Raw genomic sequence first — 13,848 nt, forward strand, 5'->3', positions numbered from 1 at the left:
CTAATTGCTTAAGAACAATATCAGATGCTTAAGACATCCTCAAAATTATCAGAAAAACTGCATTTTTCTCATCAAATTCTAGTCAAATTTGATACCCAAAAATTGAACAGGATGACAGTAAAAGATTAAGTGAACACAAATACAAATCAAAAAAAAAAAAAAAAAATTAGTTGGCTTTATCAGGATTAACGATAAAAAAAAATAAAGAAAAAAAGTGAATATATATATATTTATGTAGCTGAGTGGTCAAGTGAAAAGAGTGCATAGCACGTGTTCCTTGAGTGGACCGGGGTTCGAACCCGCTACTAAATACAATAAATATTTGTATTGATAATCTATTGTAAACTCTACTGACCTGGTTGTCATGCTGGATTATAAACAGAAATTTTAATTTAATGCTGATTGAGTAAATGATTGATTTAATTATTTGCACCAGACACCAGAGACCTGAATTTCAATGATACAGCCAGTGTAATAACATCGGCATAAAATGGTTGGAAGGAAGGGCAAAATGGCTCAAAATTAAAGCAGATAATAATCTTCCCAACCGAAGTATTTTGTATTATATATATGACTGATTAGTCTCAAAATTAAAAAATCATTTCAATATAACCACCTTAAGAAAGAGGTATAGCAATATAATCATGAATATAATCGTGTGTGTGGGTTCCCTGTAATGAATTTTCTGCAGTGTAAGTATTTTTTGTGGAATTCTGATTTCTGACAACTGAGAGCAACAGGTGTGATCTTCTCTTCTGATTTTCAAAGCTATTTCCATGATGCCATCTATTATAAATTGTGTCTACAATTAGCTAGAAACACAGATAAGAGATGACAGCATATAATGGAAAAATTACAAGAAAAGCTATACATTAACAAGTACAGTGTTTTATGTCATTTTAAAAATAAAGATTCTCCAAAGAATTTTGAAGATAACAGATGTTACAGAATTTCCTTGTGTGTGGCACTAGCATTACAAGCATTTTATATTGTTTTTCCCTAGAAATTGATAACTATCAAATTTTTTTATATGTTTAAATTAAACCAATATACACAATTAACACATACACACACTGCCACCTATGATTTCTACCTATGCTGCTAGATGAGAAGACTTTTATCGCCCCACAGTTGAGTTATTCAATCTTAGGTAATGGTATCTAGATGAAAGAAACACTTTGGTTTTCATCCAGTAATCTGGGCTTATCTGTGTTTCATACAGGCTAGATGAAAAAGCACTCAACTAATATTTGCATCAGAGAGCACGAAATGTGTTAAGTTGATAACTAATATAAATATTTACACAGATAATCAATACAAATATTTAATGTGACTATGTAAATCATAAGCTCTTACCTTTCACACTTTTCACAGAAAAGTTGCTCTGTTGTGTCTTCCAAAATGTACTGCTTGTTATAAAGTTTCCAAAATATATCTTGGGATATCCTGTAAAATTACAAGCATTAGCTATATTTAGAGATAAAGATTCTAAAGTTTATCTTCAGTATTTAGAGGTCAAGAATAATTTTTATTCTCATTTTTAAGGTGCATTATTGTCTAAAAGAACCTGTATTGTTCTTAACTGAAATATATTTTCAGTACAGCCATTCCCCGACTTACGTAAGGGTTGTGTTCCATGGAACTCTACATAAGTCAAATTTTACGTAAGTCGGAATTTCCCTAAAGGCTTATGCAGCACTCACAACTATGCACACTGAATTTGATTGAAGCAAAAAAGAAATGCTGAATGAACATGTAAATAGAATTATTTATTCAATTTTTTTTATTTCATGCACAGGAAAAATTTCAAAAGACTGTCAGAGTTCCCTTTCCTGAAATCCCTGTCCTTATTTTTAGCAACAGACCTTACTTGTCACCACTCCCCTTTATACTAACGTGATCAATCCCTGTTATAGGTTCTTGAACTGTTAACAATGAATTATCCTGTATCAAATCCAGAATATTTTTACTCCCAGTGCTTTTCTAACATGCTGATATACACTGCCCTACCATTAATATCCAGACACCCCTCCAATGATGGCTGATCACATCCTAGTCAAGCACCACATGCCAGACAACTATAAATATGTTTGTGGCCTTTGAGACAGTAGTGTAATTATAAATGCAAATGCTGCAATCAACAGAGTTAACGGACTTCCAGCATTGAGTGATAATAGGGTGCCAAAGAAGCAAATCGGTCTGTACATAGAATTTTAAAGGCGCTGATTGGTGATGTGACTGCAAATTGAAGCAGATTACTGCTGAAACTATCACATAACATCCTGTAAAAATTCCAAAGCTGATGGAGTGACAGGAGAGCCGTGCAGAGAATCATTTGCTCAGAACACAGGTAGGCGCACACGCGCGCGCGTGCACACACACACACACACACACACACACACACACACACACACACACACACACACACACACACACACACACACACACACACACACCAGTGAGATGACTGAGACACATATCAGCACCAGTACAGCATGTAGGATGCTGCAAAATACAGGCTACCACAGTTGTGCAGCCATCCACAAGCCATGCTTTCCATTAGACTACAGACCAATGGAAAGCAGTGTTTGGAGTGATGAGTCATGGTACATGATCTACCAGTTTGAAGGTTGAGTCTGGGTGTGGCAGACGCCTGGAGAAAGCTACTTGCCTGACTGTATTGCCCTGAAAGTGTAGCAGGAGCAGCATGCTGGTCTGACACTATTTTTCATGGTTTGGCCTGGGACTATTCGTTATTTTGGACCAAAACATGAATACTAAGGTCTATCTATACATCTTGGACAGTAATGGTTACCTACGTTGTGGCAGCATGCCACAGATGATCCATACCAGTGTCAGCAAGGGCAATGCTAAATTGTCCACATTGTGACAGACTGGTTTGATGACATTACTGAAAAAAAGTTGGACTGGCCAGCCCAGAACCCTGACTTCAATCCTACAGACAAACTCTAGGATGAATTGGATTGTCAGGTGCATGTGCAAAGAGACTGTCAAAAAAACAGAGCTGAAGTGGTCGCCACTTTGAAGGCTAAATGGCAGAAAATATCAGAAAACATTACAAAAAAACTAGTCAAGTTTTTTTTGAGCCTAGAGGCTGTCATAAAGGCTAAAGGTTTTGACACACATTATTAGTTTCCTTGTAAATAAATAGTAATGGTAAGGCATTAATTTTAAAATTTTGTCCTCCACCCTATGGTGAGTTATAAGGACCCCCAGCAGGCTTAATAATACCTCTACTACTTTAAAAATTGCCATATGTCTGAATATAGTTCAAAGGAATGCAAGAATCTATGTACAGTTTTACCCACAACAAAATTTCTGTATATTCCTCCAATCTAGCAGTCCCTCAAAACAGTTACTATGCCTCAATTGTAACAGCAAATATTCTTATATCTCTTCTTTTTTGAGTGTATCATATCTCTACAAAAAAAAAAAAAAAAAAAAAATGCAACCCTTATCTGAAACTGACAGTGCAGAAAAGAGCTTATAAAAAATTTTTCCATTATACGCAAAATTGAACCCAGGCCTCTCCTGATAGTAGTGCAGAAGAATCATGGTGGCAGCCACTACGTCAGCTCCAGGGATATTTTTTATCACTTGATAATGGGTTCATAACCATTACACATGATTGTTTGTTTGTTATTTGGTTTTTAGGAGCATTAGCAACTAAGGCCATATTGCTCCGGGATATGCGGTGGTCATTCCCTGACCTTTCCGCATCCTCCGTATTTGGTGGTAATGAGCTTGAACCCCGGTCTAATCAATAAGCGTGTGCTACGAACTGCTGCTCCTTCCCACCTGGCTACGGAGGCGCCATTACACATGAAAAACAGTATAATTATGCTGATGGTTCAATGGCAACTTTCTTGGAGTGATTGATTTAGCTTGAATTTACACAATATTTAATGAAAAATGGACTAACTTCATATGGTCATCGAAGATCACATGATCAAGATACAGTAAATTTGGAACTGGAATGATACTTACAAATTTTCTCATCTTAGGTAGTTGATCCACAGATGGCTATGTCTTCACACACTATTCTCCATAATGATATTAACAAAATTTGATGAAACATTTGTTGAAAATAAAATTATTTACTTTCATTTTATTTTATTATGCTATTTATGAGCAGTTTGCCTTTAAAATAGGCAAAAGGCTCATATACATATAGCTTTTTTTTCACACAACCAAAAGTTTTTCCAACATGACACAGTTAAAGTATATAGCACAGCAAAAGACAAAAAAAGTGAAATAATTAATAATCAGAGAGCAGATAATGAAGAAACATACTTAGTTTGCTGTTCAGTTGTAGTTCTTCCAAAGTAATCAAAGGATATATTAAACCACTTATAAATTTCTGAATGTAAATTATTATATTTGTCACAGATTTCTTTGGGGGTTAATTTTTCTTCCAAAGCTTTAGTTTCTGTTGCTGTTCCATATTCATCTGTTCCACATACATAGAGTGTATTATACCTTCTCAGACGACAGTACCTGTTTATATAAAAAATTCATTAAATTCCTTATCTCTCTCTCTCTCTAAAATAAACAAAGGTATATCCTAATTTTATTTTTAAAAAAAACAAAAAAAAAAAAAAAAACAGAAAATTTTGCCATTATAAAATCCACAAGTTCAACTGTATTTAATAAGAAAAATATCTACAGGAACACTACATCTCTAATACAATGCATTAGAAGTGCAATTAAAAAGTTTATTCACCTAATGGAATTCCACTTATTCAAAAATGCTCAGCAGATAATCCAGTGGTATTCCAATCAACTTAGTTACATTAATACACTGTAAAGTTGTGTAAACAGAAGAGTGATGGATGGCAGACATGATGACAAATGTTTCAACTTGAAGCGGCAGCAATTTTCATTTGCACTTCTTTGGAGGAGATGAAAAGAATCTTACTTAGCTGAAGATAATTAATGTGATTCTGTGAAAAAAACAGCATCACAGTTATTATTCAAACATATATTTATATCTTTGGATAAAATGTTCCCAAAGTGCATATGGGACATAGGATAGGATCACATAAATTGGATGTAAGACAATTTGGTGCGCATGACATTTCACTGTGATAACAACTTGGTGAAAGACAATTGGTGGGTACAACAATTTAGTGAGTACAATCATTCAGTGTGAGCACAACAATTTAGCGAGTACAATCATTCAGTGTGAGCACAACAATTTAGCGAGTACAATCATTCAGTGTGAGCACAACAATTTAGTGAGTACAATCATTCAGTGTGAGCACAACAATTCAGCATGTTACATAAAGACTAAAAATGAAGAGTCCCCCCCCCCCCCTTCACCATCAGGTAACTAGTTTTTGTTTTGTTTTTTTTATCAAGAAAACAAGGCAAATCATATGCATTTTACAGCCATTATATACAGAAGCCTCACAGCTTTAGGTGTTTGGTGTAAAAATAAACACACTTTTAACTACCTTCCTCCATCCTAACCAAGTAACTTCTGGATTAAAAGCCCTTAATGAGATGCCATGGGCCTTGGAGCAAAAAATGCCTCACTATGCCAGATTGCCTTTCCCTGTAGGGAGCTTAGATTCCATCCAATTCTAATTCTTCATGGAACCCAGCAGATCTTACCTAAAAAAAAGTTCACATTAATGGTTAGTCATACACGTAATTCTTGCACAAAATTCACTGAATCATCTTGTTGTACTTACTAAATCATTGTAACTACCAACCGTCTTTCCTCAAATTGTCACATACAGTGAAATGTCATTATACAAATTATGCACCAAATTGACATGGGCACACGGGACATTCTCCTCAAATACTAGATTATACCTTGGACACTAAGACATAAAAAAATGAAGTTCCTTAGAACCATTTTAACAAAAACAAGAGCAGACAGAATTCGAAATGAGAGGATTACAAAAAGATTACTTAACTACTGACACAAAAATAGCCCAGTCTAGGATTAAATGGCTTGTATACATGAAAAGAATGAAGGAAAACTGCCTAGACAGGTATTTTTAAAATCCATCAAAAGGAAAGAAACTACAAGAATGCCCTGAAGAAAGAGATGAAAGGAAGGTGTCAAGAGGAGTTTGAACTGGTCAATTATTGAAGAGTTGTTGTTGTTGTTGTTTGGTTTTTAGGAGCATTAGCAACTAAGGCCATATTTCTCCGGGAAAATGCGGTGGTCAGTCCCTGACCTTTCCGCATCCTCCATATTTGGTGGTGACAGGCTCAAACCCCAGTCTGATCAAGAAGCATGTGCTACGCACTGCTGCTCCTTCCCACCTGGCTACGGAGGCACTTAATTATTGAAGAAAATAAAATCGTAAACTTAGAAGTAATAGAGAAAATTAACTTAACTAACCAGATACTAACCATCTTCAATAAATGTAAAACATATTCTTAATGATAGTTCTTTCATAATGACATTCAAAAACAGACTGCCTTAGTTTGTTTATAACTTTAACTGTTTATGCCCTGCTACACATAATATCAAAATGGTAATTATAATTACATTACTGAAATTACGCTTACCTTATCTTTCTTTTTTGCCAAATTGCCTCTCACGTTAAACATTACTAAATCCAGACACAGTCACTTTCAAAGCACTCTCCTTGAGCAGTAATAGATTTCTGCCACCACTGGTACAATTGCTTGTAGCAGTTCTGAAACTGTTTTAGCTGGATAGCACATAGAACATTAAGTTGAATCAATAACCGCTTTTTCACTGTGGAAGAAATAGTCTCAATAAATGTCACTTTATTTTCAAAAAAAGAAAAAAAACTGCATGGTGAAAAGTCAGGCAAGTAAAGGGGATGTTGCAACACAATATTGTGCTTAGCAACCTCTTGTTGCATGGCAGCATGCAGGTGCATTGTCATGCAACAACTTCCAATCTTTTGCTGCCCACCATTCTGGATACTTTTTGCCAAATTGTCTCTCACAGTCAGTACAATAACCTGTATGTATCTTTCCTTATTTACAGTGGCATATCGAGGGATAAAATCAAAAATAACTTTCACAGCACTTTTCTTTTTGACCTATCTTGCAGAAGGTTTTTGCCCACAGTGAACTGAGGCAATTTCTAAGTTGATGATTCAGAAAACACTAAGTCTCACTCACAGTGATGATGGACTTTATGAATAATGGATTATTATTAGACTTCCATGTTATGAGATTGCCACAAATTGCCATCTGCTCATTGCACTCATTGTTGGTAAGCATCTCAGGCACCACATGCTGAACAACCCAATGCATATTCAAATCAATACTTAAATTCCAAGACAGCTTCTGTGTGAAATGTTTAAAGTATCTACAAGTTTATCAGCAGTCATACAGTGGTTTTTATGCAAGAGTTACCTGGTGTTACAATTTTTCCAGATATACAAACAGTTAAAGGTCTTTCACAGAATGGTTATTATCTGCTCTTCTATCTAAAAATTTCCAACATCAGATCGGGAATCCTCTCCATAAATCATATGCATGATTTCCAATGTTTCAGAAGCAGACTTGCCAGTTTGCAAAATTTGGTGTTTGAATAACATTTCAAATGTGATACACCTTTCACACCTCTCCTTGTACCTTTATTAATGATAGTACACTACATTCTATTTTCACAAACCCTGTTATGTACCAACCTTCTCAACTATCCACCATCAATTTCTTAAATGATAATCTCCAAGTAATTCTTCAATGGGAAGGAAAAACAACTTCAAATAACTTCAATTTTTCTAAAACCCAGTTATAAAAAAAAAAAAGTTTGTCTGGCCTATGCTCAATCTTCAATAATATTCAGATTTGTGGAGGTGATCACATATCTTTAACTGGAGGATAACTCTGACTTCTTTCTTGGCATTAAGTATATTACAAATATTGCTTCCTATGCATCCAAAATCCATTCACTCTCGGCATTGCATTTCTTCTAAACAGCGTCTGGCTCTGTACAAATCATAAATTCACCCTATGATGGAATAGTTACATTCCTCACTAAACTCCCTATTATACAAATGTTTTTTTTCTGAAGCACTGACTCTATATCAATGGCTCACTTAATATCACTGTTTTTTGTATTAGTATCTATAATACACCTTTTCCTTATAAACCAGGAAACATATGCATTGGCTAGTTGACATCCATTCACAGTTCAACATACCAAACTAACTTTTCCTCATATTTCCTGGAAATTAGAATCTACAGAAATTCAAATTCACTGTCAATAAGTATTTTCTGTTTTCTCTATATGTATGCATAGTGCTGAAGCACTATAAGTTCCAAATGACCTTTCTTTGCTTGGCATTTCAATAAACATACACATGCACATACAAAATGTATAGAGCCTCCACTATTCAGAAAGGGACACCACTCATCTGAATGAGCAAATTCAGGTATTTAAAAAAAAAAAAAAATTCAGTCTCATTACTTTATAATCATATCTCACTGAGTAATTTTGAAACACTACCTTAAAGCAGTCTATTTGGAGGGGAACAGGGGAAAGGCAACATTTGTGCAAATAATATCAATGGTTACATAAATCTTTATATCAGCAAAACCATTTCTGATACTCGTATAAATTTTATACTATTAAACTCAGTGTGGGTGTGTGTGTGTGTGTTAGTTTGCTTCTTCCTTTTCCAAGATTCAACAAATCCAGCGTCAGGTCATCACAATACACAAATAAAATTCAATCTTGCACTTTGTGCTTTATAGTGCAATCCTGTTATGTTTGTTTGTTATTTGGTTTTTAGGAGCATTAGCAACTAAGGCCATATTGCTCCACGAATATGCGGTGGTCATTCCTGACCTTTCCGCATACTCCGTATTTGGTGGTGACGAGCTCAAACCCCGGTCTAATCAAGAAGCGTGTGCTACGCACTGCTGCTCCTTCTCACCTGGCTACGGAGGCGCCAATCTTGTTATAGTAGCAGTAAGGTCAAATGGCATTTTTTTTTTTTTTTTTATGATCATGGTGAACTGAATCTTGCAAAACATGCTGAAAATATTGGCAAAAATAAAATGTGATGGACTTTTAATTCTAAGCTATGATCAACACTCTGTTACTACATGAACAACACTCTGTTACTTCATAACTTGCTGCCATTGTTATACGATACAACGTATATCCCAAACTAGATAGCGTAAGGTTTAACATAAAACTAGATAGCGTAAGGTTTAACATAAAACTAGATAGCGAAACACGTAGTGCTGTAGTAGAAATCTGTTAGCTTAGTATAGTATTATCAATTAATCAGTAAAACTTAATCTTATTAAATTTCATTTTCAATTAAATTGTACTTAAACAGAATCATGACCCAGACTAAAGCAGCAAGCACAAAGTAGCAGTAGTACTATGGCTCACAGGAGAACAGAAGGGGGCAATTCTCCAACACATCACAGTCTAAAAAAATGTGCAAAATGTGAAATGTTTGCTGACCTGTCTAGAACAGGACATGATCTAGCCAAGGATTATGTCTTTGTGTGTGCTAGGTGCAGAGACTGTGAGGAAATCAGGCTGCAACTCAGCATTCTGATGGGTGTATATGAGAGCTTCAGGTGTAGGGTGGATGCCCTCGAGGAAATTAATAAGAGGGCCCATCAAGCTCTCAGCTGCCTAACTCAATGCCAGAGCTCACTCCTGTGCATCAGGCAACACAGCAGCAATCTCCAAGGAAGAATGCACTGGTCCTACAGGAACTAGTTATTGTTGGTCACTCTATTGTCAGAGAGACGGGGAATATATTATGCAAAAAGGATAGGTAGAACAGGACCAGAGTATGTCTGCCAGAGGCAAAAGTTGATGACAATGTAGAAGAGATATCATCTTCACAAAAGGTGATATTGTTGTACACGTTGGCACTAATGACCTTAAGAGTAAAACATCTTCAGATTTCCTTCACAAGTACAGGTCAATGTTGAAAAAAAGTCGCAAGCTAAGGTTGCATTTGAAAGTGTCTGCAATTCTGCCCTGGAGAGATTGTGCAAGGGTCACAAGGTAGAATTTTTTTCAGCATGGTCTGTGCTTGCTAACAGAAGAGATTACTTCTACAGGGATGGGATACACTTAAATAGAAAGGGTGCAAGAATATTTGGTGATGCTATCGAGGCAGAGTTAGGTGGGTCGAAAACTGTTAGATTGGGGAGATTTGCAGACTGAAAGATTAATAGTACCCGCAAGCAGAGGCGAAAGCGATTCTTGCACTGCTGTGTTATCCTAACAGAGCCCATGTATTTATTTGTTCCATGATGACCCCCAGCAACTTGCTCTCTAGGCTGCTGGGGTCATCATGGAACAAATAAATACATGGGCTGTGTTAGGGTAACTAAGAGTAAGAACAGGTGCATGTATACTTGCATGTACATCAATGCTAGACGTATAGTAAATAAATTTGATGAATTTGAACTACTGATCAAGGCATCAAAGGCAGATACTGTTGGGATATCAGAGACATGGTGTCACACAAATATAAGCAGTGCAGAATTGGAATTTGGGGAGTACAATGTGTACAGAAAGGATAGACAAGGTAGGAAGGGAAGAGAGGTTATGCTGTTAGTTAAGAAACACAAAATCTAATGAAGTGCTTCCAGTTGACATGGTAGGCCAGTGCAATGTTGAGTCTGTTCGGTGTGACATAAACACTGGGAAAAGGAAAATGAGAGTAGGAGTGTGTTATAGGCCTAATGACTGATGAGTACAACAAACAATTGTGCAGAGAAATAGAGTGGACCAGTAAATCAGAATGCCTTGTAATAGGGGATTTTAACTTTCCAGATATTGACTGGAACTTGTGGGTTGGTCACTCACACACTAGCAAGACTTCTGTGGATTTATTGGAGGATTGTTTTCTATAGCAGTATGCTCGAGGGGCAACCAGAGGGGGTAATACTCTTGATCTGATTATCAGCAGTGATGACAAGTATTAGAAATTTGCAGATAAAGGAACCACTAAGTTACAGCGATCACAGTCTACTGATGTGGGATTTACTTAAAGATATAACTACCATCAAGGGTAAAGGGAAGGGTTTTTGTTTTCGTAAAGGTGACTACAGTGGTCTCAACTGATGATGTTAAAAACGGTGAATTCTAAATGGGAGGCCTTCAGGGAATTAATCTTGGAAGCTACTAGGCTTTTCATACCAACTAAGAAATAATGTTCAAGATTTAGGCCTAAATGAAGGTCAGATGAACTAATGATGCTCATGGCAGAGAAGAAGATAAATGCGTGGGATGCATATAAATTATGCAGATGACACAGAAGCCTATGGCAGATATAAGCTAGTCTGTAATCAAGTCACAAAGGAGATTAGGCATGCAACGCCTGATTATGAGAAATCCTTGGCAAAGGATGTAAAGAAAAACAACGAAGACTTCTTTACTTATGTAAACTCTAGAAGTAAGGGGATGAATCAGACTGCTCCACTTGATGTTAGTGGTTTGACTGCTGATGATCCTGCTCAGATAGCTGACAAACTGAATCAGTATTTTACATCTATATTCACACACGAGGAGTTATTCAATGAGGGGAGTGACAGAAGTTTATCAAACTCTAACAGGGAGCTAAGTGATTTTGTAATAACTGAGAGCAAAGTGGAGGAGAAATTGTTGACATTAAACATAAAAAAGGCATGTGGAGAAAATGGGATCTATCCAGTTATATTGAAGGAGGCAGTGAGGGAAGTAAGCAAACCCTTGGCCACAATTATGAGAGCATCCTTAGATTCAGGGGAGGTCCCCATGGGCTGGAGATGTGCAAATGGATCCCAAATTCACAAAGGGCGACACAAATAATTATAGACCTGTTAGTTTAACTTCTGTTCCGGGGAAAATAATGGAGTCACTGGTTAAAGAAGCATTGCAGGATCATCTAGACAAGACTGCAGTTACAGTTCAAACACAGCATGGGTTTGTTAAGGGAAAGTCTTGTCTGACCAATTTGATTGGATACTAAAATGTGGTCACAATGGAACTGGATGCAAAAAATAATTTTGATATCATATACAGTCGAACTTCCCTATAACGAATTCGATAAATCCGGCGAAAAAATTCGTTATAGAGAAATTTCGTTATACAGAGAATATCTTTTTTATTAGAAATTGTTATCTAATTAGAAAATGAAAACGAATCTACATTTATTTTTAATGTATTTTATTTCAAAAACACGTATTTAAATTACGTTTACACAATTTTCGCCGGTAAATAACACAAATTAAAAAAATCTGTAATTTTCGTTTGCACAGTACAATTAAAAAATTGTCTGATTCTCAAAGAAAACCTCACATTTGTTCAGAGCATTAAAAACATTATCAGGAACATTTTCACAAAACTGCAGACCCATACGAACCGTTTTAAAAGCGTTAATCATTTTTTCGCGAGTTGGCTTTTCTACAGGTTGTTCTGATGCGTCTCTTCATCATCATCGTTAATTTCTTCATGATCATGGTCGCGTCTAACACTGTTCAGCAGTATTTCAACTTCATTTGGATGATCTGCCGTGATCTACATAAACATAACTATCCATTCTTATTTCATTTTCAATGTTTCCAGATGATTCTAATAATGTCCAAAAAGTTGTTCGTCCAGTCGTTGTTCGACTTCTGTATTCAATGCAAATCCCGCTTTCGAAAACCAATTTTGAATAGTGTATTCAGTGACAACGTTTGTCCAAACTTTTGCCAGTTCAGAGATGCAATCTCCAAGGTTAATTGTAACCTCCAAGTTTCTATTTTCTGATAACACATTGACAATCTTCATTATTATTCTCTTTCTATAATGAAATTTAAAATTTTTAATAATGCCTTGGTCCATTGGCTGGAGTTTTGATGTTACGTTTAGTGGTAAAAACAACTTCGCACTTTTAAGTTTGGCGGAAATATTGGCAGGATGTGCCGGACAGTTGTCAGTTACCAACACCATTTTCCTTTTTTTCTTTTGTTATACGCTTGTCTAGTTTTAATATCCATTCTTCAAAAATATCACTTGTCATCCATGCTTTTTTTTATTAAAGGTGTAGTCAACTTCCAAAGATTTTGTGCCTCTAAAACATCTCTTGGGTTTTTTGATATTCCGATGACTAAAAGTCTTAATTTTTCACTTGCTGTCATATTTGCTCCAATTAGCACAGTGATTCTTTCTTTGCTTTGTTTTCCGCCAAAACATTTATCATCCTTAAAAGCAAGTTCTATTCGGTAAACATTTAAAGAATAAACCCATTTCGTCAGCATCAGAAACATCCTTACGCTCATATTCTTCCAAAATATTCTTTAAGGTATTGTTCCTCCAACTGTTGCCATCTTCTTCGCTTACATTAACATTTTCTCCAAAAATAACCTTTTCCACAATTCTGTGGCGCTTCTTAAATTTATCTAGCCACCCAGTGCTCGCATTAAATTCTGTATGTCCAAGGGACTGTGCAAATTTCAGAGCTTGTTGCTTAATGATTAGGCCCGATATTGGGATATTATTTTCACATATTATTTGCACCCATTTTAGAACAGCTTTATCAACATCTTCGTATATACACAACTTAATTCGCTTCTTGTCTGCTCCTCCAATTGCATTTAAAATTGATTCTGGATTTTTTTTAAATCATAGATAAACTGCTTGCAGATATGCCACATTTCTCCGCAACATCTTTTTTCTTAAAACCCTGGTCAATATCATAACAATCTTTGCTTTTTCATTAATACTTAAACACTTTCTCTTCGACATTGTTTTCGCAATTGTAAAAATTACTGGACTGTGGCTCTTGCCGATACATACACCACAAACTTCGCTGCGCTGGCCATACAGTGAATTGTTAGTACAGGTACCGCCTACTGAATGATGTTTGCTTGCCAATT

At 36.0% G+C, this 13,848-nt stretch overlaps 1 protein-coding gene across 2 annotated transcripts in view; it reads right to left on the bottom strand.

The window, feature by feature from the left end:
• The window catches only part of MetRS (methionyl-tRNA synthetase 1), a 162,697-nt gene that overhangs the window by 60,023 nt on the left and 88,826 nt on the right, over nucleotides 1-13,848 (bottom strand). For both annotated transcript variants that reach the window (XM_090381706.1, XM_090381705.1), the window contains exons 10-11: nucleotides 4,315-4,518; nucleotides 1,357-1,446 (exon numbers count right to left, since the gene is read on the bottom strand). In XM_090381706.1, coding sequence (XP_090237832.1) covers nucleotides 1,357-1,446; nucleotides 4,315-4,518 — 294 coding nt within the window. The remainder of the gene's footprint in view (nucleotides 1-1,356; nucleotides 1,447-4,314; nucleotides 4,519-13,848) is intronic.

The sequence above is a fragment of the Mastigoproctus giganteus genome, chromosome 9 (genome assembly GCF_048544385.1).
Source record: "Mastigoproctus giganteus isolate SK-2022 chromosome 9, ASM4854438v1, whole genome shotgun sequence".
Taxonomy (NCBI): domain Eukaryota; kingdom Metazoa; phylum Arthropoda; class Arachnida; order Uropygi; family Thelyphonidae; genus Mastigoproctus; species Mastigoproctus giganteus.